Here is a 26,720-nt window from a genome sequence, read left to right as displayed (position 1 = left end):
TGAAATGCTTAAGAATGGAACTCATAAACTATTTGAAATATTAACTTATGTGATCAATCAGTGTCTAAATGGACACCCAGTACCAGAACAATGGAGAACGGCATACATGTCCTCAATACACAAAAAGGGGGACAAAAGGAATTGTAATAATTATAGAGGCATATCGGTAACCAGCACCCTGAGCAGACTGTATGGACGAATTTTAGAAATATGATCGAGGAAGAATATAAACACAATGAAGAGGAAGAACAAAGCGGGTTCCGTGCAGGAAGATCGTGCACCGATAACGTATTTTGTCTTAAACAAATAATAGAAAAAAGATCGGCTAAGAATCTAAAAACTCATATTACTTTTGTAGACCTGCAAAAAGCATATGACAACATCCCCTTAACAAAACTGTGGACAACGTTGAAAAGATCTAAAATCAACCACACATTGATAAATGCTGTACAAGAACTATATAGAGACTCAAAGGCACAGATAAAAACAGGAAAATATCTAACGGAAGAATTCCTGGTTACAAAAGGCTTGCGACAGGGATGCTGTATCTCACCAACCTTATTCAAGATATATGTTGCAGCGGCATTGGAAAGATGGAAAAGAAAGGTACATAGGATGGGTATAGAGCTTAGCAATGAATGTATATATACACTCCAGTTTGCTGATGACCAGGTAGTTCAAGCGACCGACAGGGAAGACATGCAGTACATGCTAAGAAAACTGATAGAAGAATATAACGACTGGGGAATAAATGTCAATACAACAAAAACCAAATATCTTTGTATTGGAAACGAGTCAGATAACATAGACCTCGAAAACGGACAACATATTTCCTGCTGTCAGAGCTATGACTACTTGGGTGTTGCCTTTGACAATACAGGAACTGATACAGGGGAAATAGAAAAACGAATCACTCAAGCAAAGAAAGTCTTAGGATGTCTCAATGGTATACTGTGGAGTAAAGAGATAACGAAAGGAAGGAAATTTAATATATATGAGACCATGATTAAAACTACTCTTCTTTATGGCGCTGAAACATGGAGAATTAGTGAAAAGAACAAAAAGCGAATAGAAGCAGTAGAGATGGATGCAATGAGAAGATCTTTAGGTATTTCCAGACGAAACCGAATCAGAAATGATGTAATAAAACAACGTATGGGAATAGAAGGAAATATAACTCAAGATATAGAGAAGAAACAATTAAGGTGGTATGGGCATGTTCAACATCAAGCATCAAGACTCAAAAAAGTAATAGAATGGCAACCGATAGGTCGACGGAAAAGAGGAAGACCCAGATTAGAATAGCAACACGGCGTAAACAAGTCCATGAGCGAAAGAAATTTAACAACAAACGACTGCGAAGATAGGAAGAGATGGTGTTTAGGTATCGGACAACGTCGAAAGACGTTCTAAATCGATGTGTATATATAAAAAACCTTACTTTATAAATATTTTAAAACAAAGTAATTTCTGGTGGTACTGCTCTTGCTCACCTGATCTGAATCCCCATTTGGATCGTGCTTCAGAAGTACGTATTTATGTTAGAATATCCATCAGCAAATACTGGATAATTACGATAGAATAAAATAAACTATTTTCACCAACTGCAGTAACCACTGTTAATAAATATGTTCAACGATACAAATATTGAACATACCAGTTATAACAAACAACCGTTATATAAATGTAATGTCCATTTTCGATATTGTTTATTTTGACAACTGCTGTACCTAATTTTTTTTTAAAGATACATATTTAATGGTTTTCAAAAGACTATTTTACTAGACTATTTTTAACTTATAATACGTCATAGCCACGCCATGTTTTCTATTGACAAAACTCCTTCCTATCCGTGATTTCTCAGCGACCAAATTATGACAGATCCTGGTCTGTCTGGTGTCTGGTAATTCTATTGTTGTCAGTTTGACAAACGTCATTGAGGCGTAATCAATTTTGGACAGAATGAATCCAGACGAAAAATCAAGATTTGGATGCCAGTCAGGTGAAGAAATCAAAAAATTGATTTCGGAAAATGTTCTATTTGGAATGCTCTTCTTGTGAAGAAGCTCTATTTGGACCCAATTTTCGGAGTTTCCACTGATGAGAAATTTTACGCTTGAAAGATGTACTACCATAACGAAACTAGCAAAAATTCTCAAGGATTATGCCTTTTACATGAAAAAAAGCAACGGCGAAGACTATAAAGAGTCGTCTGTATATATGGAATACTACAGCAAAAATAGTAAAAGAAAAATATTTTACAAAGTACGGCATAAAAATCAACCCTTTCACAAAAATATCTTTCAAATATGCAAGATTGGCCAGAGATACCAAGCGGAGACAGCTTCAAAGTGTACAAGAAAAAAAGAAAACTAAGTTCAAAAGCATTATCCACCGAAAAACTATTAAAAATTATCCAAAGCTACGACAAGGAAATCCCCAATGTAGCAAAAAAAAAGTTTTTTCACTTTTGCTCATTTGAACTTGCTTGGAGAGGCAATAAAGCCGTAACCTGCAAGTTTCACTTTTTCCAGAAGGAATTTGATAGTATGGGGGAATTTACGGGCCGAATTGAATACAACAGCATTTTTTCCAAATACGAATACAAAAAGTAAGAACTAAAAAAGGATAACAAATGGGAGAAAAACAACTTAAAATAATCTGCTATGCAGACGACGCAATACTACTCTCTCAAAGTGACGATGATTTACAACGTATCCAACGTAACTGCACCAATTTATTATAACCACCAGAAAATTTAACATGTTAATTTCCACAAAAAAGACAAAATGCATGGTTACAACAGCAAATTTACTAAGATGTAAATTACTATTTTTAACTAGCTCGCTAAAGAGGACGCCCACTAACTAGATGAACTGACGACCTGAAACCTGTTAGCAATAACTGGATGCAAGCCGCACAAGACAGAGACAGATGGAAAGAGCTGAGGGAGACCTATGTCTAGCAGTGGGCGCACACAGGATGATGATGATAAAATTGGAGCTGAAAGGTCAGATAATAGAACAAGTGATGGAGTTTAAATATCTAGGCATCACATTATCTAGCTACGGAAAGCTCGAAACTGAAGTGGAAGATCAAGTGAATGGATCAAACAGAGCCGTAGAGAGAACAAAAAGGATTTTAGAAACAGCAGAGATGAAAACACTTGGAAAAATTGATGGTAAAAGACTATGGGACAGAGCTAGAAGTACAGATATATACGACGTAGATACAATGTGGAGAACATCAAGAACTGGGTAAGTGATAGAAGAGTAGAATGGAACAATCATAAGCCGAATGACAACAAATAGAGTAGTAATGACGGCAAAACCAGCGACGACCAAAACGATGGAACGACAACTTACTGAAGGCACATTGAAAAACACACAGAGTCATGTCTATATAAAAAGAAGTAGAAAAATAAGAAGAGCATTTTTCCAAAACAAATATCAAGGCGGATCGAAAAGTTTCTCAAGCAGCAAATGGCTGGTAAGGTATTCATCAAACGAAAATTTATGCCCAGTTAGTTTATTTTTGAAATTAATGAAAAGAAGGGGAACAAATATTTTATCAGACAGACTCTTTCTTACCGTTCACCCTAACTGGAAGGATGGATTATGGTTCAAAAACTGTCCACTTAGAATCAACACTGTATCTAAGTGGACAAAAATGTCAGCTGAAAAAATTGAAATAGACACAAAAAAACATAAAATAACAAACCATTCTCATCGATCTTCAGCCGTGTCAGCCTTGTTCAAGCAAAGAGTTTCTGAACAGAAAGTTAATTAAATTAACGGTTCACTTAAATGCAAGCTCTCTAAAACCATATCTGCAGTTGGATTCCAGTCACCAACAAGTTGATCGAAAATCTTAAAACAGCAAATGAAGACCTTGAAGTTTCCAAATGCTACAGGTCAATAATACACAAGATCATGCTTTGGTAAAAAAGAATAGGCAAACTACTATAGCTTATAATAATTGTACATTTAATATTGTTACCAAATAAATAAAGATTATGTTTCGTTAATATGGTGCATTAATTGTCTGGTGAAATAGTCTTGTCGAATATCATTCGAAAGAAAATTATTTACCGGCAAAATTGTTTTCCGGTTTTATTCAAATTTGTTGCCTTTTGACAATTTTCGCTTATGAAATTCTGACAAAATCACTCGACTGACATCTCATGCCTGGCAATAAACTTTCATACCAGTCGAAAATATTGCGAAATTTTCTCTTTTATGATATAATATACGAAAATCTAATAAACGATTATTAAAAGCTGCTGTTCTAGATTTATAAAAATATAAATAAAATCAAAGCTTACATGCTACAGCAAAAAAGAAGTACTGACTAGATAAGTGTACTCTTGTTTGTACTATTATACATTATGGTCTAATCTAAGTAACCGGCCTAGGTCATGGAAGAGTAGACATAAAATCATGTATTGGAAAGTCAGACTCGGAAGACACTTCACTGTAGTTCACTTACATCTGTGTACATTTGATACATAGTCAAATAATATACTAGAGACACCAAGAAGAATTTAAATTGTTATACATTTTTTTTGCAAAACACATAACATAATGTTACAGCATTAGTAAGAGAAGTACTGTAATGAATTAATTTCTATTCCTATTCAAATTACCCATTATCAAATTCTTGCAATATACTGCCAAATGTTAAAAGTAGCATACCTACTGTTAATAAATGTCTTGAATTAATTTATTTATACAAGTAGTGTCAGCTCATCTACATTGTGTGTACAAGGTATTTCAAAATATAGCCAAACTTAACATTCTCATCTCTCAAAACGTGAACATGTAAAACGTGAACAACTTGTATTCTGAAACACCATGCCTTTTGAGTGAATCGTGTGTTATCAGAAATTTTTCTATTATAGTGTTAAAAAATCTAAAATTCTATGGCTAAGTATTATTTACAATCTTAAGTGAGCGCCTATTCACAGCCTGGCCACGCACCCTCCGGTGGCACCTGATGCACCATGCAAACCACTGACTAGCGCTGGTTTCTAAGAATTGTTTGAATAAAATGCTCGCGCCAGTTTCAACAGAAAAATAATTCCAGCTCACTTTGAACTTTATTAATCTAATAAATCAAGAAAATAGTACAGTTGAATTGATACACCATTCGCTGAATGCCAAAGTAATGTAAAAGTAGTGCAGTAATATTGGTTATCAATACACAAGTACGTAAAATAATTTTTCTGTTGTGCACTGGTAGCAATTCAAACAATACCTCGAAACTTTCATAGTTACAGTTATATCCAGTAACTACTAAATAGCAGGAGCACAACACTTAAACTGAAAAGGACATCAAGAGGGATAGAATCAGAGCGTGCAGGAAAATGGTATGTATGAAGAGCTTTTATATATTTATAGTTAACATTTTGGAAAAGATGAAAATACATCTCTGAGTAATATATGCCTCAATTCAAAATCTATTTTTACTCTTTCTATTTTAATATCTTTAAAATGTTTTTCAATAAAATACTTAATACAATAAAACCTTTACTGAAGGATATAAACATACTATTTTTTATTTAAATGGGACACTTGATCATACAACTACTTTTTATTTATTTTAAAATAATTTTAGTACTACTTTGTTTAAAATGCTAATCAAAGTGTTCAAATGCACTGAAAATAACTCTCTCTGGTGCATCTACTTCTAACTAGTGGTTATAAATAAATTAAAATCAATTTTTCATTTAATCCACAAACTACTAGATGGTAAAACTTTATTTATTGTGTTTTTTTTACACTAATATAGGTGCGAGATATGAAAATAAATAGAAAAGTTATTTTCCCACAAATCAGCTAAAACTTTGGTTATAAATAGAACCGGATCAATATTTAAATATTAATAAAATCGCAAAGGTTTATAACAAGATAAATGTGGCATGTAAAATATAAAGTTCAAAAAAATATATAATAAATCTATAAATAATTATTCATTGAATTATTTATAAACAGATATAATAAGTCTGTAGGTAGAATATATAGTAGAAAGACGCTGTAGGCGGAGGAAATGTATTCACTTCACCGTGAATGATCTAGTGGATCGATGGTTCAAACCCTTATCAGATAATAAAAACACTAACTTAGTAGTGTTAAATCTAAAATGGATATACTATTAGGACTAGAATATGCTTGAATTGGATATATCGGATCGACCTATGGATGGAAAGTACGGCAAGAGAGGGGGTAACTTGCTTAAAGGGACTATAAACAGTAAATATCAAAGGACTTTGTATTCGTAGAGTTTTTCACGTTGCAATCTAAAAAAACTTTTATATACTCTATAGCTCAATTTATTCCAAAAGATATAAACTTGTTCTTGAAAGCCTATTATCAGTGTCGGAGCCACTTTTGTTGTATGATGAGGTTCTAAACAGACACGTTTGAGATCTTTAATCTGTAGGTTCAAATCATCTGTTCAGCCAAGTTCTCTGCACTTTTGCAAAATCTGCATGTTTCTCTGTCTTAACATTTTACAGAGATGATATCTGAGTGAAAAGTGCCTAATTAGAACACATGTTACTACCCTGAATTCAGTTTTCTGGTTTTCTAAGAGTGATTTTGAGGAAAATTTTGCAACCTTTTTTCCACAGCAAATTTAAACTTTTTCAAAGATGCAAGTTTTTTGAATGTTGTAGAATGAAATAGGTCCAATAAAAAGAAAACTAGCTCATTTTTTGCAAAATAAGCAGTAAAATCTTATTACCAGGAATTCCATTATCGCTCTCATCTATAGCAAAGTTATTTTCAAATTTTATTAAGAGAAAATTGGCAACTTCAAGCTACTATGAACTCACAAGTAGTAGACTTAAGAATTATACTTTCTTACATTTTGATTGATAAGTTTTGGTTCAGTATTCGAATGGTTTCTTGCCCACCAATTTAGATAAATCTAAATACCTAGGACATAAAATGGCAGGGATAATCAGACCCATGACCTAAAGAGATGAATCGGTCTTGAGTGGGTAGCATATAAAAAACTGAAAGAAACTTAAGTGAGCTGCCAGATGCTATTAGAGAACAGTATTTGATCAATGATGTCCTCCCGCTGTTGACATACGGAGTAAAAACACTTTTCTTTACAAAAACCTCGGCTACCAACCTGAGAGTCACATAGAGAAGAATGCAGCAATCCATGTTAGGAATAACTCTGCGAAACAAAATAAAAAACGAAGAGATCAGGAGAAGAACCAAGATGACCGACGTCATTAAAAATGAAGCCAGACTAAAGTAGAGCTAAGCAAGACACATAGGTAGAATCACAGATGGGCGATAGAAAAAGAGGTTATTGGAATGGAGACCAAGGGAAGGCAAAAGAAATGTCAGTCAGCCATCTACACGTAGGCTGACGACTTAAGAAGACTAAAAAAAACTAGATGAGGGCATTTCAAGATAGACGGGGTTGGAGACACGAGGAAGAAGCCTATGGTGAGCAGTGGACATTTGAGGCTGGATGATGATGATTCAAATGATTGGCTTCGGGTTGTCGAATATTGGCTGACTAAGAGGTAAATTAAACAAGAAACCAGTGTGAATATATAATGCCACTTTGGGATCAAAAAAATAAATAACAAAAGTTAAAGATATTTCTTATTATCATTATGACTGGAGTAGATTTAAAGTAATAGAAGAAAAGTTGTACCTAATATAAGGTAGGTACTTATGATTATAAATCACTGATTTTGACAAATGAAATTACGATTTAGTATTCTTAAGATTATGACAAATAAAGAGGGTTCTTAATAGACCATGAAAATGTATTTCTGTTTAGGGAAAATTAAGAAAATGGGAAAATGTAATAAAAAATAAGTGAAGTTGATATATTCATTCATTTTATCCACAAACTACTAAATAATCTTCCATTGTATATCAGATTTTTAAAATTTGTGTTTTTTAGCATTTTATAAATGATAATTTTGTTAATTATTTAGGATTGTCTTAATTACACGAATTTCAGGAATTGCATTGACAGGGCTTTAGGGCGAAACTGACTTAGAAGCTGCTTAAAAGAGTTTATCGGTTTGGTATAAAATATCGACTTGTTAACTTAAACATATGTATAAACATTGATATTTCTAAATGAAAACAAAAAATATTAATTATTCTTCCTGTCCTTTTTTTTGAGCTAAATTTGAAAGCCTATCGTTAGACATAATTTCTAAGCTCGACATTTTTTTGTACTTTTTATCCTATCACAACTGTTTTTTAATCATCTCTTTGTGCACGAAACTCTATCTCATACTGTCTATTTATCAGTTTACTCGATTTACTTACAAATTCCAGTTATAATTCCATAAGGTTCAGTTCAATTTTTATTCAATTTTTAAGAAACAATATTGGCTTTATGGTTTCACTAGTTGCGTTTGTCATTATTTACGATACAATATTCTTAAATTTATTTAATATACTTTCTTACATCTTATTAGTAAAATAAGTTATGTAAAGGAACAATATCAAATAACAAACATGCATACAAGCTTGAAATTGCTTTAAATCAAAGCAAACATCAAAAAGGTTAAAAGAAGTAGAAAAAATGGAAATCATAACAGTTTGTTGCAGTATTTTAGTTTTCTTTAAATATTTTTTTGAATTTGTAAAATTATTTATTTGACAATTTTAAGCTATTTTTAAAATCTAATTTTTTAATTAAAAAATTATCAAATCATCAGTTTGTTAAATCTGTCAAATGAAATATTTAATTTTATTAATACAAATAAATACGAAAAAATAAATGTTTGAAGATGTGGATTATTGTTTGTTTTGAACATTTGACAATAAGTTCACCAATAAGACTTAAATAAGGTTAACTTTTATAAAAGTTTATGAATCGAAAAGTAGTTCACCTAACATGGTGCACATGATGCGAATCAGTTATCAAAATTGCTGCTGTCATAGTTTATAATTATTTGTGTATTTTCTAGTTTTCCCAGAAGCCTTAGTAAAAGCTTTGGCGTTCATACTTGGTTGCTACATAAATTTTAAGTATAAATTGAACAAAATTTGGACTTCGTTTTTCTGATAAGTTTATTTAGTTTTTGAGCAATCGAAATTATAATTTATATTTATATTGAAATATTTAAACTAACGGTCTACAAATATTGGTATATAGACTTATAAATTTCCAGTAGTTTGTAGGTCAAATATCGGCAAGCTATAAATTGGAGGTAAATCAAAATGCTCAAGTTCTTTTTAAGTGTAAACTTACTATTTGTCACAATAGAGAACTCTTTCTACCAAATTAAATTATATATTGAAACATGCTTTGCAAGACTGTGTCACACCAAAAGAAAAAACAGTATTTTTTTGCCAATTCAGTTTGTAATAGTTTTGTTATTTAGGTTATTTTGTTAAATTCAAGCTTTCTAAAAGAGGCGTTTTGACAACTATACAAAAAGCACAATAAAAACATTTAGAGAGAAGTATTTTCAAAAGAGATTGATCCCATCCCGTAATCTACAGTTACAATGTATGGTCTAACCAATAAAATGGTTCACTTCTTTTATGCAAACAAAATCACTATACTATCTCACCTTCGACCTCTCTCGTTCTTCAAGGTTCCGCCATATTTTGGTCTAGTCCCAATCAAGTCAATGATTTCTGGGATACAACTGGCGAATATCGCCTAGAGACGCCGAAAAAATAAAAGTCAAATATTTCGAATAACCTTCCAGCTAATGTGATATAATCGTGTCTTGCTTTCATATTAAACAACGAGCTTTTGATAACGTTTGTTTCAAAATGGACAAATTGCAAATAAAATAAATTATGTACATGTGAATGATTCTATACAAGTAGTGTATTACGTTCAAAAGAAGTAGTAGGCCTAATATGGAGCAGCAAGACACAATCATTGTTTTGATATATTAAACAAACTTTTCTTCAGCTGTATTTCTCGGGAAGAAACGGATAGAGGAAGGAAATGCTGGGAGAAAGGGACACCACAATTTAAATTAAAATTTTAAATTCAGTTAAGTCCAATTGAGGAGCCTTATACGCAAAAACATCTTACAAATTTTCGAATGAATTTAGTATTTCCAATTTGTCCTTGTTAATGTTGAAATTTCTTGTAATCCTGCACTCGATATGACCGCACCGTGAGTGGCACTAGCAGGCTGTGCAGGCAGTTGTTTAAGGTGCTACTAGAATTTTCTACTAGTCGAACTAGATTAAAACTAGGCGCAAAAGTAGTAGTCCAAATCCAAAAAAATATAATCATCTCTTTAGCAAATTAAAAAAAAAAGTTTTTATATCACCGTTATTAGCATAGTTTAAGTTTTTAAAAGAAAATATTGTTTTTCTAACAGTTTTAATTTAGACTTTTATTAAAAACATGTTTTTGTTTATTATTTTTATTTCTAATTCAAAAATTCTTACGATAGGAAAATAAGTTTTAAATAAAGCAAGAAACTATATAATTACAATGTAAAAGAGAAGTCATTACGATGTTTTAATACAAAGGTATTCGTATATTGTAAATTATATAGACACAAACCAAGGAACTGTATATTTTATAATAAAATGATGTATTTTTTACGATATAGGTTATCCACGAGATTCTTATACTTCGCACGAAGCGGCTTAGGGAGGCACGTGCAAAAGGCATTTCTTCGCATAAACCACGCCAGATTTTTTAGATACCAGAGAAGCTTCAAAATGCTACGCAAAATGACAAGACGTATTTAGGCAGGCTGAATTATATCCATTGGAATATGAACCAGACTAGAATCAAGATATTCAGAGCGAGATTTACACCAAATATGCCTTAAAAATGTTACTGTGACAAAAGATATAGTGTGTCCCAACAATAATGCACAAAATTCATAATTTTGTTTTTGACAGAGTCTGGAAAAACAAGGCAGGCCGATTTTTTAATTTTAAAATTTTACATATTTTTTTCTATTATATTTGTTGAAGTTATGATATCATTGACTTTTTTTGTTAAACAAGACATTCTATATTTAATTAAAGGAATTAATAGTCCTTTTTTAGAGACAAATTTAACAGTATAGGGTTTTAGTATTTTTCTTGAATTACTTTATGAAATATTCGGGGAAAAACTGTAAGTAGTTTGTAGTCAGAAAATTTGGGAGAGTTAAAGATTTTCCTAGATCAGAACGGCCAAGGACGATGAGTGAAAATGATCGTCAGAATGTTATGTTGAGTGTTGTTAAAAAACCTCATGCTTCAGTTTGGTCTTTACGTAACAATTTTGGATTGTTAAAATCTACAGTTTACCGAACTCTCTTAAATACAAATTGGTATCCCTTCATAGTGGATATTTTGCTAGAACTGTGGGCAGATGATACCGACAGAATACTGGAGTTTTATGAAACAATTACAACTTCTCTCAGAAGAGTCTAACGTAAAAAACTGTATCCTGTTGGCGATCTATTAATAACAAGGAAAGATGTAATTAATAGATGGGTGAAATACTTAAACCAGGCCCTTAATATGGAGAAAGAAGAAGGAAACCTGAAAGACAAAAAAGATAAGGTAAGGGGAGCAGACGAGAGGGAAGAGGAACCACCAACGATTCTTGAAGTTAAAGATACAGTTAAAAAACTAGCCAGAAACAAATACCCCGGAATAGATAATCTCCGAGCTGAATTATATAAAGAAGGTAGCCATGATACCATAATGGCATTACAGCAGCTTATAAAAGAAATATGGACACAGAAAATCCTCCTTAATGATTGGAATATTGGAATACTTTACACCATACACAAAAAAGAAGATATCTTTAAATGCCCTAAACACAGAGGAATCATGCTTCTAAATGCAGCGTATAAAATATTTTCCACAGTAGTGTGTCACCGTATGACACTATATGCAGAAAGGATGGTAGGAAAATACCAGGCTGGTTTCAGAGGTGGTAAATCAACAATTTATCAGATTGCAACCCTGAAACAAATTTTGGAAAAAACAGTGGAATATGGCATTAATACTCATCACATATTTATAGACTACAAAGCAGCCTAGGACTCTGTGTATAGAAGAGAACTGTTTAAAGCAATGAAAGAGCTAGGAATACCAAATTAGTTGGAAAATTTAACAAAATTAACTCTTGAAAAAGTTAAATGTAGAGTACGAGTTCAGGGGGAACTGTCTGAACATTTTAAAGCAAATGCGCCAGGGAGACCCTCTTTTTTGTACACTGTTCAATCTGGCTATAAAAAATTAAATACGTATCTTAAAAATCACAACCACTGGTTCAATATATAATGAATCAGCGCAAATTGTGGTCCATGCTCATGATGTCAATATTGTTGGCAGAACGGAAAACGCTGTACGAGAGACGTATGTAGCATTAAAATAATCAGCTAAAAAATGGGTTTCTTAATAAACACCAACAAAACGAAGTACATGAAAATAAGCACGCAACCACAAATCCTATGACCACTTGTTATAGAAAATGACGTCATCGAAGCAGTGAACGAATTTGTATACCTGGGAGCGCTCCTTAATACTGAAAATATTACTACTGCAGAGATAAACCGCAGAATTTTCACTGCCAACAGATGCTATTTTAGGCTTAATCCCCTCCTTAAATCCACAATTATATCGAGAAATGCCAAAGTAAAGCCGTACAAAACAATAATACGTCCAGTCCTAACATATGGTTCAGAGACCTGGACTCTAACAAAAAATAATGTAAACATGTTAGGATGTTTCGAAAGAAAATAACTAATGTGAATCTATGGAGCACGGAATGACAATAGAGTTTGGAGAAGACGATATAAAATCGAACTTAATAGAATATACCAGGAACCTGATATCGTAAAACATATTAAGATAGGACGTTTGATGTGGATAGGGCATGTAATGCGGATGGAACAAAATGATTCAGCTAGAAAAACGCTCCTTGATAGACCTGTTGGTCAGAGAAGAAGAGAAAGACCCAGAACAAGGTTCCTTGATAACATCGATGAGGACATAAAAAATATGAGAATACGTACTTGGCGGAGAAAGGCGATGGATAGGGACGACTGGACAGAAATTCTTGACCCGCGTGGGTCCTAGCATCCTCAATTTGTTAATGTATTTTGTTAATTAACGCTGCTGGTTGCTCCAAATTGCTGGAAACAAAATATTAGAAACGATAAGATCAAGGAAAGTTGAGAAAAAAATAACTTTGACCAGAATCACTTTGATAGAGCAAAGTAATAAACACTAATTTATCAAAAAAAATTCCATGAGTTAGAGAGGAAGAGTGCACAAAATGTAAAAAAAAAGAAAAAAGCCCTTTTACAATACAGAACACAACAAACACAACAGACATACAACCACTATAAACGAATCAGAAATGAAACGAATATTTTACTCAGATAAATAAAAAGGAAACACTAGCAGAGCTTCTCAAAACGGATGGAACACGACTTCTACGGAATACAAAAAGAAATATGGAGAATGATCAGAGGGCAAAGAAAACAGAAAAATGAACTAATAAAAACAAAACACATTCATAGGGAAACATGGGCAGACTAATTTCGATCCTTATTGGCTAAAGTGACGATAATAAACCACCAACAGCAGAAGTGACGACAAAGGAAGAAATAAATATTGAAGAGGAAAAGGTAAAGGACGCATTAAGAAAATTAAAAAATAGAAAATCGCCAGGAGAGGACAGAATACAGAATGAACTTCTAAAGTGCGGAAAACCAGATATGACTAAACAAATATTAAAAATAATTCAAATAATAATAGAATAAAACAGAATACCACAAGAATGGAGATCAAAAATCCTAATACCCCCTTCAAAAAGGGAGACCTGGAAAATTAGGGAGGAATTAATTTATTAAACTCAACACTAAAAATAGCAACCAAAGGAATAACAAATAATAAACTGAATGAAATAATAACACTAGCAGAAGAACAACAAGGTTTTAGGTCGGAAATATCAATAACCGATGTAATATTTATAACGAGGCAAGTGTAAGAAAAATCATTCGAATATGACAAACTGGTATAACTATGTTTAGTGGACCTAAAGAAAGCATTTGACCGGGTCAAATTCAAGGACGTTATCCACTTCTTGCACGCGAAAGAGATACTCTTAGGATTGGAATAGGATGGAACGACAACTTACTGGAGGCATATAGAAAAACAGACGGGGTCACGTCTACATAAAAAAAAGAAGAGGAAGAAGAATAGTGTTAATATATAAGAGTGTAAAAACATATTAATATTTTTAGAAACGTTTAAGGTACAAATTATTCTAAGTATAGCTGATTTCATTACATGAAATGAATTCGATTACACCAGTAATTTTTTTTTTGCTTCTAAAGATATGTGTAACTATGAACGGTTTTCTGAATAACGATTCAGACAACAAAACTGTCAATTCTCACAATTTAAACATATTATATTGCGCAGAAGCAACCAATTCGACAGTAAATGTCACCTTTTTGTAGTCAATGATGAGCTAAAAAGCCTCCTCTCTAAATTCATTGTAGAGAACATCAATTTACTTCAATATTTATATTATTTATGCAGATCAACATTAATAATATATTACATTCCTAGATGTCGCTCCAACCATATAAATATCTGACACTGATCCAGTTACTAATTTTAGATGGCAATTAGCAGTTTTCTGACATATAAAAACAGGTGACACGTTCCTCTGAATTATATTTTGTATCCGTGACAACAAATTAATAATTCGGAATTCATAGACTTGATAGTGAAAGTTGTAGACATGTCTACAAAAAATACGTTGAAATTGTGCCAAGAGATGTTAAAATTAGGGATATTATATAAATATGAAAGGTAAATGTGACAAAGGAATGATAATGCATTCGAATTATTATTTATACTGTAAACGCTAAAAATAAATTCTACTTAATATACAGGGTGTTTCAAAAAGGTGTGTCATAAATTAAATCACGCATTCCGGGGGCAAAAATAAATTGATAGAATCCAACTTACCTTAGTACAAAAGTGTACACAAAAAAAAGTTACAGCCCTTTGAAGTTACAAAAAAAAATGTTTTTTAGAATTACCTCCTAAACTAAGCATTTTGTAAAAAAAAATGGACACGTTACTTTCTTGTTCTGAAAGCATTTTTCATACGAAAGTAACAACAAAATCTAAGTGCACAGAAAATTTTTAAAAGGGGGTGTGCAGCCCTAAATCCCCCCAAACTTTTGTGTACGTTCAAATCAAATGAATTTTGTGGCATCATTAGTTTAATACATTATTTTAAAACTTTTTTGCCTCTTATCACTTTTTCCAAAAACTTGTTTTTTCCTAGTTGGCCATAAAATTACAATTAGTTTCTACGGATACAATAATTACAAACAGTTCCATCAATAATAGTCAATAATTTGAAGCTATTATTTATTGTATGAAATCGATTAATATTAAATATGTTTGATATTATAATATCCTACACATTTCAGGAAATGGCAGATATGTATTTAACTTTGGGTAAGTTGGATCAGATTAAATTATGATTTCAATAAACTATCGGGAATATCGTAGGTGAATGTCAAGGAAATAGTGCAGCAGCCGTAAGGCGTTATGCAGTAAAATACCCCACTCGAAATACACCCAATAGACGATTATTTCTGATCATTTACGGGAAACGGGTACATTCCAACCGCAAATTGCTGGCAATAGTGGTCGTCCATTAATGGAAGCAGCTGATGAAGACATTTTAGAAATCATTGAAGAAGTCCCTGAAACAAGTAAAAGGGTAATAGCTGTTCAACTAAATGTTCCTCACGTAAGGGTTTGGAGGCGTTTGAAGGATCAGCTGGTTAAACCCTATCACTTAACATCGGTTCAAGAGTTAATGGAAAACACTCGAAATGTAAATTTTATTAGAAATATTTTGTTTACCGACGAGGCTACCTTCAGTAGAAATGGAATAACGAACCATCATAACGAGCACATTTGGGCCTACGAAAATCTTCACGCCAAAAAAAACGACTGATCACCAGGACTTTCAAAGTTAATGTTTGGGCAGGAATTGTGGATAACAATCTAATAGGGCCAGTATTTCTTCCCACGAATTTAAATAGTGATAATTATTTGCAGTTCTTGGCAAAGGATTTACAAGAGTATTTGGAAGAAGTGAATATTGCAATAAGGCAAAATATGTGGTTTCTACAAGATGGCGCCCCACCGCATTACAGTAATGAAGTCCGGGAATACCTTTGCAGGCAGTATCCTGGTTGATGGATTGGAAGGGTTCGTGACGCACCTATTTCTTGGCCACCCAGAAGTCCAGGTCTTAACCTCATGGACTTCTGCTTTTGGGGATTTATGAAAGAAAAGGTGTGTTCTGTAATAATAGAGGACGAACAACAATTAGGGTTAGAATAATTGAAGCTGCAAATCAATTTCGTCAGAAAAATATGATTGTTCAGCGCAATCGGTTTTTCTTATTAAAACGATAACGAACGTGTATTGAAGAAAATGGGGGTCATTTTAAACATTTATTGTAATATCATATTTATAGAGGTTATAGACATTTATTTAGTTGCGCGTAATTTTTTAAAGGTTAATGAAAAGGACTGTAACTCAATAAAAACTGTTTTTTGAAAAAAGTGATAGAAGGCAAAAATTTTTTAAAAATAATGTGTTAAACTAATGATGCCACAAAATTCATTTGATTTGAACGTACTAAAAAGTTTGGGAAGATTTAGGGCTGCACACCTCCCTTAAAATTTTTCTGTGCACTTAGATTCTGTTGTTTCTTTTGTATGAAAAATGTTTTTAGAACAAGAAAGTAACGTGTCCATTTTTATTACAAAATATCAAGTAGTTTAGGAGGTAATGCTAAAAAACAATTTTTATTTTGTAACTTCAAAGGGCTGTAACTTTTTTTGTGTATACTTTTGTACTAAGATAAGTTGGATTCAATTAATTTATTTTTGTCCCCGGAATGCGTGATTTAATTTATGACATACCTTTTTGAAACACCCTGTAGTGTGTGACACTACAAACGTAAAACCTATTAAAACATGAGAAATATTACAAAATTTGGGGAAATAATGTGTTGTAGTAAATATAAGTGCTAAAAATTTGATTTCGGTCGATTGTAGCAAATCTACTTTTTAGGAGATTTGTTAAATAACTATTGCTGCTATTATTTTTACAACACTTGGTAATACTTTGTGAGGAAAAGTATTAAGAAAAAACTAAAAAAATGCAATGAGGGATTACAATACAAAATATTAATCATTGGGAAGAAGCAAATCGATACTCTATTAAACGAAAACACTAGAGTTATAGACAGAAGTGAGGTAATAAAAGTCGCGACCAAATTTTAGAGTGAACTATACAAAGCTTCTGAGTCATTTGAAGAAGCTATCAGTAACCAAGAAGATGTACCAGAAGTCCTTCCGGAACAATTAAAAAATGAAAAACGGTAAAGCAGCTGGAGTAGATGGCATAACACTGGGACTGCTTAAATACGCTAGCAAAAAAACCTGGAAAATCTTGGAATCCTGGAAAGCAGGCATATTTACGAAATGCCTAAGATCAAGATGCACACCAGACCACTAGAATACAGCAACATAATTCTCATTCATAAAAAGATGGCAAGGAGGATATTAAAAACTACAGATCAATAAGTCTACTACCAATAATATACAAGATATTCACAAAAACCATCAACAACAGATTAACAATTCTCTAGATGCTGCACAGCCAAGATAGCAAGCTGGCTTTAGAAGTGGTTTCAGTATCGTGAGTTATATCAATACGCTTTGAGAACTCGTGAGTAGAGCTAAATAATATAAAATGCCGCTAGCATTAAGCTTAGATAGATTTCGAGAAGGCTTTGGATTTTATATAACTCAAGGCACTAGTATAAGCTTTGACTAACCAAGTCATTAACAAACCGTACTTAAAGAATTTGATAAATATATACAGACAAGCAAAAGCTAAGGTAAACATTTATAAAAACACTCCAGAATTTCCCACTACCAGAGGCGTCCGACAAGAAGACTTAATATCGCCAAAGCATTTTATTACAACTCTAGAAAATATATTCAGCAAAATGAACTGGCAGAACAAAGGTCTATTCACTGATGGAGAATGCCTCAGTCATCTAAGATTTGCAGTAGACATCATTATAATTGCTAATAATCCTGCAGAACTACAAGAACTAATAAGCGACCTAAATGCAGCTTGCATAGCAAGTTGGCTTAAAATGCACTTGACAAAAACAAAAACCATGTATAACAAGCTAGTGGATGTCCAAGATATAATAATAAACAACACTGCACCTGAGACAGTAGACGAGTATGTATACCTGTGACAACTAATAAAAATTTGGCTCCTTTCTCCTAGAAATTAACAGAAGAATGAAACTGTCTTGGGCATCTTTTGGTAAAAATGCAGTTATATTTAAATCCAGGATGCCACTCCATCTGAAGAAAATAACATTCGATCGGTGTTTACTATCAATCATGACAAAAGGTTACGAAACTTGGACACTAAAGAAAGAGATTATTGCATCGCTCCATATATATATATATATATATATATATATATATATATATATATATATATATATATATATATATATGGAGCGATGCATTCTGTTTATAACAAAGAGAGAAAACTAATATTACTAATATATTCTACAAAATTAAATATTTAAAATGGCAGTGGGCAGGACATTAAGCGAGAAGAACTGACAATAGGTGGTCCACTAGAATTACATTGTGGTAACCAAGAGGCGTCAAGAAACCAAGAAGATGTCTAAATTTAAGATGGGACTATGACATAATAAAACAAGCCGGTACTACATGGCACGGAAAAGCAAATATCAGACAATCGTGAGTAGAAATAAAGAACGACTATGTAAGAGAGGCTACAACATAATTAGTAAAATACGCTGAGAATGATGATGTTGATGATGTATTCAAGATGATCTATACTCAGGAAAGATACGACCCCTTTAATGTTCATAAAAAAGTAAAACAAAAGTGTAAGGTAGACACAGAATAGGATAAGAGACAATATTAGTAAATAATAACAACAAAATAATTATAGGTACAGAAGAAAAACTGAAGCATACATTCAGACAATTTTTGACGAAGATGGACCCTGTTTTCCACTATCTACAGACTATCGACTTAATGAAAAAGGTACAAAAATAACCAAAGAAGAAGTTATTCACGCAGTAAAAGCTCAGAAAACCGAAAAGGCCACTGGTACAGGTAATATCAATGTCGGAGTACTTAAATTATTAGTAGACGACGAAAATAAAGGCCCAGACGTAGAATAACAGTCGTATTTTTTAAGATATGTGACATAGGTAAAATATCATCAGACTGACTAAAACCAACATTTGTATCATTACCAAAAAAATCCAATTCCTCACAATGCAATGATTAAAACTTTTCTCAGGCTCATCCATACAAGAATTTATAAGAAATGTGACTTCTAGACGAGTGAGCATCAATTCGGATTTCAAATCAGATTAGGAACACATGAAGCTCTTTTTGCAATAAATGTATTAACACAACGATGTAGAGACAATAATGTAAATGTATTTGCATGTTTTATTGATTAGTGAAAAGTATTTGACTTCGTTAACGATCAAAAGATGATCGAAATTCTGAGTACAACTTAAATTGACCAATAAGAATTACGAATTATCTCGCTAACTATATTGGGACCAAACGGCAACAATTAAAACAGAGCATACAACATCAGAAAATATACGAATCCGACGAAGAGTGCGACAGGGTTGTGCCTTATCACCGCTATTCTTTAATCGGTATTCGGAATATAATTAAGAGAAGCATTAGACGGGGCCGAAGGTGGAATCAAGGTTAACGGAATTAACATAGACAACATCACATACGCTGATGATACGATTCATACCATACAACAATTACATTTGTATGCCAAAGGACAAATAATAGAGCATATAACTTTTATAAAATATTTTGGAGCAATAGCCAGTACAACTAAAAGAAGAAATCCTATCAAGAATCGAACAAGTGAGGAAAACTCTCATAACATGAAAACATTGTTTACAAGATCAGAACTTACTCTGAAGCTCAGAATCCGAATTATTAGATGTGTTATGTTTTTTCTGCCGTGCTGTATGGCTGTGAAAGTTCGACAATGGACTGTTTTATATGAATATATACAGACGGATGCTGAGAATTCCATAAGTGCAAAAAGTTACCAATGATGAAGTACTTCGTCGCATGAGTAAACAAAAAGAATTATTCAAATAATCAAAGAGAGAAAAATACAATATTTGGGTTATGTATTGAGAAGTGAAAGATATAAATTACTTCAAATCGTATCTCATAATGAACGGTAAAGTACAGAGCAAAAGATCAGTAGAAAGACGCCAGATCTCGTCGTTGAAAGGTCTGAGGAGATAGTTTGACCACTCATCTGTAGAAATATTTCGTGTAGCAGTTTCCAAAGCTACAATTTCCATTTGGATCGCCAACCTGTGAAAGGACATGGCCTAATCAGAAAAAGAAGATTAAAGAGCAAAGATACCAATTTCATAGAGGCACTTATTCTGTTTAAAACGCTACATATAGCTAAGAACGCCTTTTAATTGTAGTTGTCCTTGCCTTCATAATCTTATTTATACCTGCAGAATAATTACAACTACCACCTACGATCAGTTTATCACTGGATCAGACCTTTTGGTTTGCAGTCTACAATAACCTTTGTGTCATTAACCTTAAAATATAGGGGTGAGATTGCAGTAGTATTAAACACTAAGTCTGTGGAATCAAAAATAACATAAAATTATTTTTCGTAGCGAGATAAAATTATATTCAGGGGTAGCTGCTGGAAGAAGTTCCAGAGAGTGGTGAAACGCTAGGAATTTGCCTAAAACGTAATGCAGTGCTTACAATCTAGATAAGGTTGAACGAGCCCACATTAACATGATGCTGATACCCAACAATTACTGAAATGGTAACAAAATTTGAAATAATAACAGTCTTCTCGACTACAGCAATTCCCAGTCACCAATTTAATGATCATAGTGACAGGTATTGGCAAGGCGGTATTAATACTTGGTTCGTATTTCTAATGGCAACTATAAATCTAATATACCTTCGATCTTATGGCCTGAAAGCAAATCTATCGCGAATCTGTCTTAAGTTGACACTAAGATCTTGGACAAGAAGTAAAAATGTTGACTAAAAAATGTAAGGGGATGGTTCCAAATAGCAGAACCTACAAATATAATACATGCGGCACAAGACAAAGAAACATATCGTATGATGGTCGCCAACCTGCGGTAGAAGATAAAGTAAATCAATTTCACTTAAAAGAGAGTACCTCAAAAATCTCTTTAACAAAAAAAAAGAGAAGTAATAGTCAGAAAAAGTTCTCATGGACGATAAGCATCAAATTTATTGGATAAGCTCTTATCAAAGACAGAAAATCACAAAATTATTATTGTCAACCTTCATTGTAAAAAAGAAACAAAAAATTAGAAAGCATATCCTTTACTTATTTATCTTTAGAAAAATTAAACAGCATAGACAAAACAACTAAGACTTGGTACGAATTGTTGTTAAAATGTTTAGTTAAGATGGTAGAAAATAAGAATGATTTGGTCTCTTTTGGAAAAAAAAATACAGTCAAACCACTTAAAGACAGCAGAAAATCTTAAACTTTTGAAAGTAAGGATATCAAAAGATAAATTCGAGAGGAAAAATTGAGGTTACTGTCTCCCACAAATACAATCTTAACACAGTATACAAAAGTTTTTTGGAAAATATAAAAGTAGTTTTAGGTCTGGGCGATCAAAAACCGACCAGATTTTTGTGCTGAGGTAAATACAACAAAAACCAAAGAATTCAATATCGATAAATAACACCTCTTAATAGATTTTAAATCAACTTAGGATAGAAAGTGTGCTTCAAAGTAACTTGTATGAACTCATGGACGAATTCTAAATTCCCGTTTAACTTATAATACTCGTAATGACAACAAGCATTTGAAATGCATTTTGAAATGTAGCAGGAAGATACACCGACGTGCCATGTTTTCAACATAGTTTTGGATAAGGCAATTAAAGACGACAGAATAGACAATGGGGAAAATATGTTTAACAACTTCTCACAAATTATGGACCGTGTAGAAGATGTAGACTAAATTGATCGTATAACAAAACTAAAGAAATTTACACTACTTTCTCCAATGCGTCAAAAAAAAAGGGTCTACAAATAAATTAAGACAAAACCAAAAAAATGGCGTCAACACCCAACAACAGAGCCAGACACATTGACCTCCAATTCCTACTAATATCTCTAGCTTTGAAGTGATGTACAAATTTACATACTTAGGCTCCGTGATGACCAATAACATCTCTGGCAATCAAGTGCTATTTTGGGCTACATAAACACATGAAAAGTAGAAACTTAAGCCAGAAAATAAAAATAACAATATACAAAAGCCTTTTATTTCCAGTGCTGACAAATGGGTTGCAAATATGAAGTATCTTCAAGATAGATTAAAACTTCTTGCTCATATTGGAACAAAAACTCCTTAGAGAAATATATGGGGTAATCTGTGAAAAGGTTATTTGGAAAAGAAGAAGTTACAGTTATAAGATATACCATAAATAAAAACAGATATATGGTAATAAAGACTGGATATCTCTTATAAAAATAGAAAGGCTAAAATGAGTATGACATCTAGAAATATCGCAGAAGAACAACCGTCGTTATGACTTTACGAATCATTATGTCACAGTCGGTGGAAAACAGACGGAGACGTAGCCAAAACTTAGATGGAAGGATGGTGTAGATGAAGATGGTAAAAAAATAGAAACAGAAAACTGGCAATAGTTGGAAATGGACAGGGTAGAGTAGCGAAATAGACTTGAAAATTTCGAAGCTCAACTATTGGGCTATAGCGCCCATGATGATGATTATGACCTATTCTTAGGTTAGGTTAGATAATTGACAATATTACAATAATATCTCTTTAGATAATTGACAACAGTAAATATAAACGATATTTTATGGAAATTACAACACATATTGAAATATTACTTACATCGTTTATTAAACTTAAAAGATTTATTTATTATAGAAATGTAAGGTAAGAGTTACGCTGGTGGTGTGGACACCAAACAAGTTTATCTAAGTTAATAGAAAAGCTTTATATTTTGGTGTTAAAGAAGGACCGACGAATACCACAAAGGGAAAGAGTGTCAATCGTAAAAGTAACTAGAAAAATTGCAAGAACTTATCTTAACCATCAAATGGCGAAACCTCTATTCTTTAGAACATGTGACGAGAACACAGATGGGCAATATCACAACTAATTTTTTAAGGTATAATTCGACTAAAGAAATGTAGCAGCTATATAGAGCTATCGTCAACAATATTCGCATAACGATAATGGTTAACATCCTTGGATAGAAGACGAAACGACAAAAACAACGATTTTTAAACTTAAGAATCTATGTACTAAAGTGAAAAATCTATCGCAGGAGTCACTTTAATACATTAACGTTGATGGCGATAATTATTTTAGTAACGATAATATTAATTATGTAAATTAAATCTTTATTAACAAATTTTATTTTCTCGTTATCGACATAGAAGTACAACAGTTGGTTATTTCTATTGTTACAAAAGTATAATTAAGTCACACATTTTAGAACAAGTAATAAAAAAATACTTTAAAATACTTTAAAAGTCTACATCTAATAAAACTGATTATTTGTGCTTTAATAATTAATATATCAATATCGGTGTATAAAAATTGGTGTAAGCAATAAGCAATAAGATTGTTAAAAAAAGTACGATAGGATTTTTTTGAATATTATTTATAAAACATTTGACATTGTTAGATAGTAAAACCTTTAAGGTTTTAAGAGTTAATTTTTAGTTCAAAGATGCTTTAAAATATAATCAAACCTTGAAGCATAGGATTTGGATTTCTACTGTACATTGTGTATGCTACAATAAATGTTTATGGGAAAGGTCAGTTGCTTCATGCATATTAAGTAGATTTAGCTCATTTAATCTATTTTTCAGAACAAGTCAATATTTCTGATGCTAAAACACGCAAACAAAAAAAACACAAAACACTTTTTGTGTATTGAGTCACGAAAGTGGGTATCCGTTCGATTGTATCAAAAATAGCCAAACAAAATACAAATATATATAGTTTTATTGAATTTGAATTTGTATGCGTGTGTGTAGGTTAACGTATACCGGATTTTACTTAATAATTTATTATATTATGACGTATGTTTTATATATTTTAAATTTGAACGTAATAAAATAACTTAAAACAATATGATTAAATGTATATATTTTGCAAACGCTTACTAATAATAAATTGGAGATTATATACTACGCCAAATTTTAGTATTTACTGAAACTAAAATTAATGAAATAAACATTTCGTTCAATGAATTGAGAATATAACTAGGAGAGGTTGTACAATATTTAAAGATTTCGGATTTTTTTAATACAAATATATGTCGAGGATAGACCTAGGAAAAAAAAGAATTAATATCGATTAAAAAGAACTTGAAATTAATTTTTTTTGGCGCAACTGCATACCGTGAAGCAGAATTCAGTTCAGACCATTAATTGGTGTCAAAAATAGGTTACTGGTATTTAAATAGAAGTAGAGGTCAGAAGAAATAAAAGGACTGGTCAATAAGAATAAGAATCCATATGAAATTTGACCCTTCTAACCAACCAATCCGTCTAGCCAGCGAGGTGGGATATGGCCAAAACCTACAAAAAACAAAAATTTCGATTATAACAGAAACACGGGAGGTACCCAAGGTGGGTAGGAATTTTATTTCACAATCCCACACCAAAGCAACGGTGCGTTCCAAGGAATTTGAGGGAGCAAGTCGACATTGAAGAAGAAGAACAAGAACAAAAAACTTCATATAGCAACATACAGCATACGTTCCCTGGCAAAAGATGAAAAACTCTACGAACTAGAAGAGGAATTGGTGGACATGAATTGGGACATAACGGGACTATAAGAAGTTAACATAAGAGATGAAGGGTATGTCGACTTACATTCAGGGAACAGGCTCTACTACAAAGGCAAAGAAGTGTAGTAGAAAGAACGACATTACCGCGCTATTTAGGAGGACGAGGACTTATAGATATAAGTTAGCAATTAGAAAAACAGATTACTAATTTAAGAACTTATTTTCAGGTGCAGGCTGAGACATCTACTCTACATCGCTCGATTTGTGCAGTAGATGACACAACACCGATCAAACTGAGGGAACCAGAAATGCGCATAAACCATCTTACTAAGGATGAAAAAATTGCGCACCTGGATGGGTAAACTTCTGAACGGGCGACATTCCAATGAAGTCAGTCAAGACTATGTCGACAGTATAGCGTCGAACTATTGGCTGACATCAGGAAAAATGTGCCCAGAAACAGAAGGTTTATTACTTGCCTTGCATTTAGGATCAGGTTATATCAACAAAAAATTACCTTAAATATATTATCAAAGACCCTTAAGTCAAAAACGACAAATGCCGATATGGATGTAAAACCCAAGAAACCATCCAACATCTTACTGGGGGCTGCCAGGAAATTGCTACAACTGAATACAAGGAACGGCATGATTCAGTAGGGAAAATCCTTCATCAAGAAGTAGCTATTTAACTGGCACTTCGCCAAGCAAACCATCTCCCATATTGTCAATCAATACGTCCCAGAGAGTATGCTTGAAAATGGTAACTTCAAGCTATATTGGGACCGCACTATGCTCACAGACGAAACAGTAGCACATAATAGACCAGTTAATAACTCAAATAGAGCTTCGCATGCCATATTGCTAGATGAAAAGACCAACGTTGGAACGCCACAATACAATACTAGAGACCTTACAACGGTCTACCATGAGTACGATCACAGATGTCATGGGTAAATGATATAAAAAGAATAGCCAGAACAAATTGGAAGTATGTTTCTCAGGATAGAGATTGATGGAAGCAGTTGGGAGAGGTCTATGTCCCAAAATGGACGACAGAGAGCTAAGAAGAAGAAGCTGAAATTTGACTACAAACAGAGGATATAGAAGATCAGGAGAAGGTAATGAAAAAACAGGAATATCTTAAACCAAAAAAAGCGTGCTAGAGAAATTGCAAGGCATGAAAACTAATAAGAAATATGAGAAAAGACGAGAGACAAATAAAATCCTATACAATGACAGAATGGACATAATACTTACTATAACCTTTTAAAGCACTGATAAACACGAGATATGTAAAACATAGACAGAAGCTACAGAAAATAATATAACTCTCTTACCACTTAGCACCAACTTATCTAAAATATATTTACAAGCGGCGTTGACAAATTAGAGAAAAAGTGTAGACATATGGGGGTTGAAATCTTTTTCGCCAATAACCAAGTAATAATCGCAAGATTAGAATATATACGAAGATGATATAGAATAAATAATAGGAAAATTTTAAAAGAAATACAAAAAATGAGAACTTATAAATTTACGCAAAACGAAATATCCTAAAATAATAAACAAACAAGAAAGACATCATCATGGAATTTCTCTAACACACATAGTAGAAGGTAAGACACTTGAGCGCACTTTGACCTTTACCTTCACGGTGTTGTTCAAAGCTCTTCTGATGGTGTTCAGCTCGTCTCCGACTGTACTCAGCTCACCAAAAAATGTGATGTAAAACATGACGTAACGTAAAAATGT

At 32.7% G+C, this 26,720-nt stretch overlaps 1 protein-coding gene across 2 annotated transcripts in view; it reads right to left on the bottom strand.

Moving 5' to 3' along the window:
- The window catches only part of slo (calcium-activated potassium channel slo), a 535,662-nt gene that overhangs the window by 352,686 nt on the left and 156,256 nt on the right, over window positions 1-26,720 (bottom strand). For both annotated transcript variants that reach the window (XM_072540708.1, XM_072540706.1), the window contains exon 7: window positions 9,569-9,660. In XM_072540708.1, coding sequence (XP_072396809.1) covers window positions 9,569-9,660 — 92 coding nt within the window. The remainder of the gene's footprint in view (window positions 1-9,568; window positions 9,661-26,720) is intronic.

Source organism: Diabrotica undecimpunctata, chromosome 8 (genome assembly GCF_040954645.1).
Source record: "Diabrotica undecimpunctata isolate CICGRU chromosome 8, icDiaUnde3, whole genome shotgun sequence".
Taxonomy (NCBI): Eukaryota; Metazoa; Arthropoda; class Insecta; order Coleoptera; family Chrysomelidae; genus Diabrotica; species Diabrotica undecimpunctata.
The sequence above is the reverse complement of the archived record's forward strand: the minus strand, read 5'-3'. Positions and strand labels throughout refer to the sequence as shown.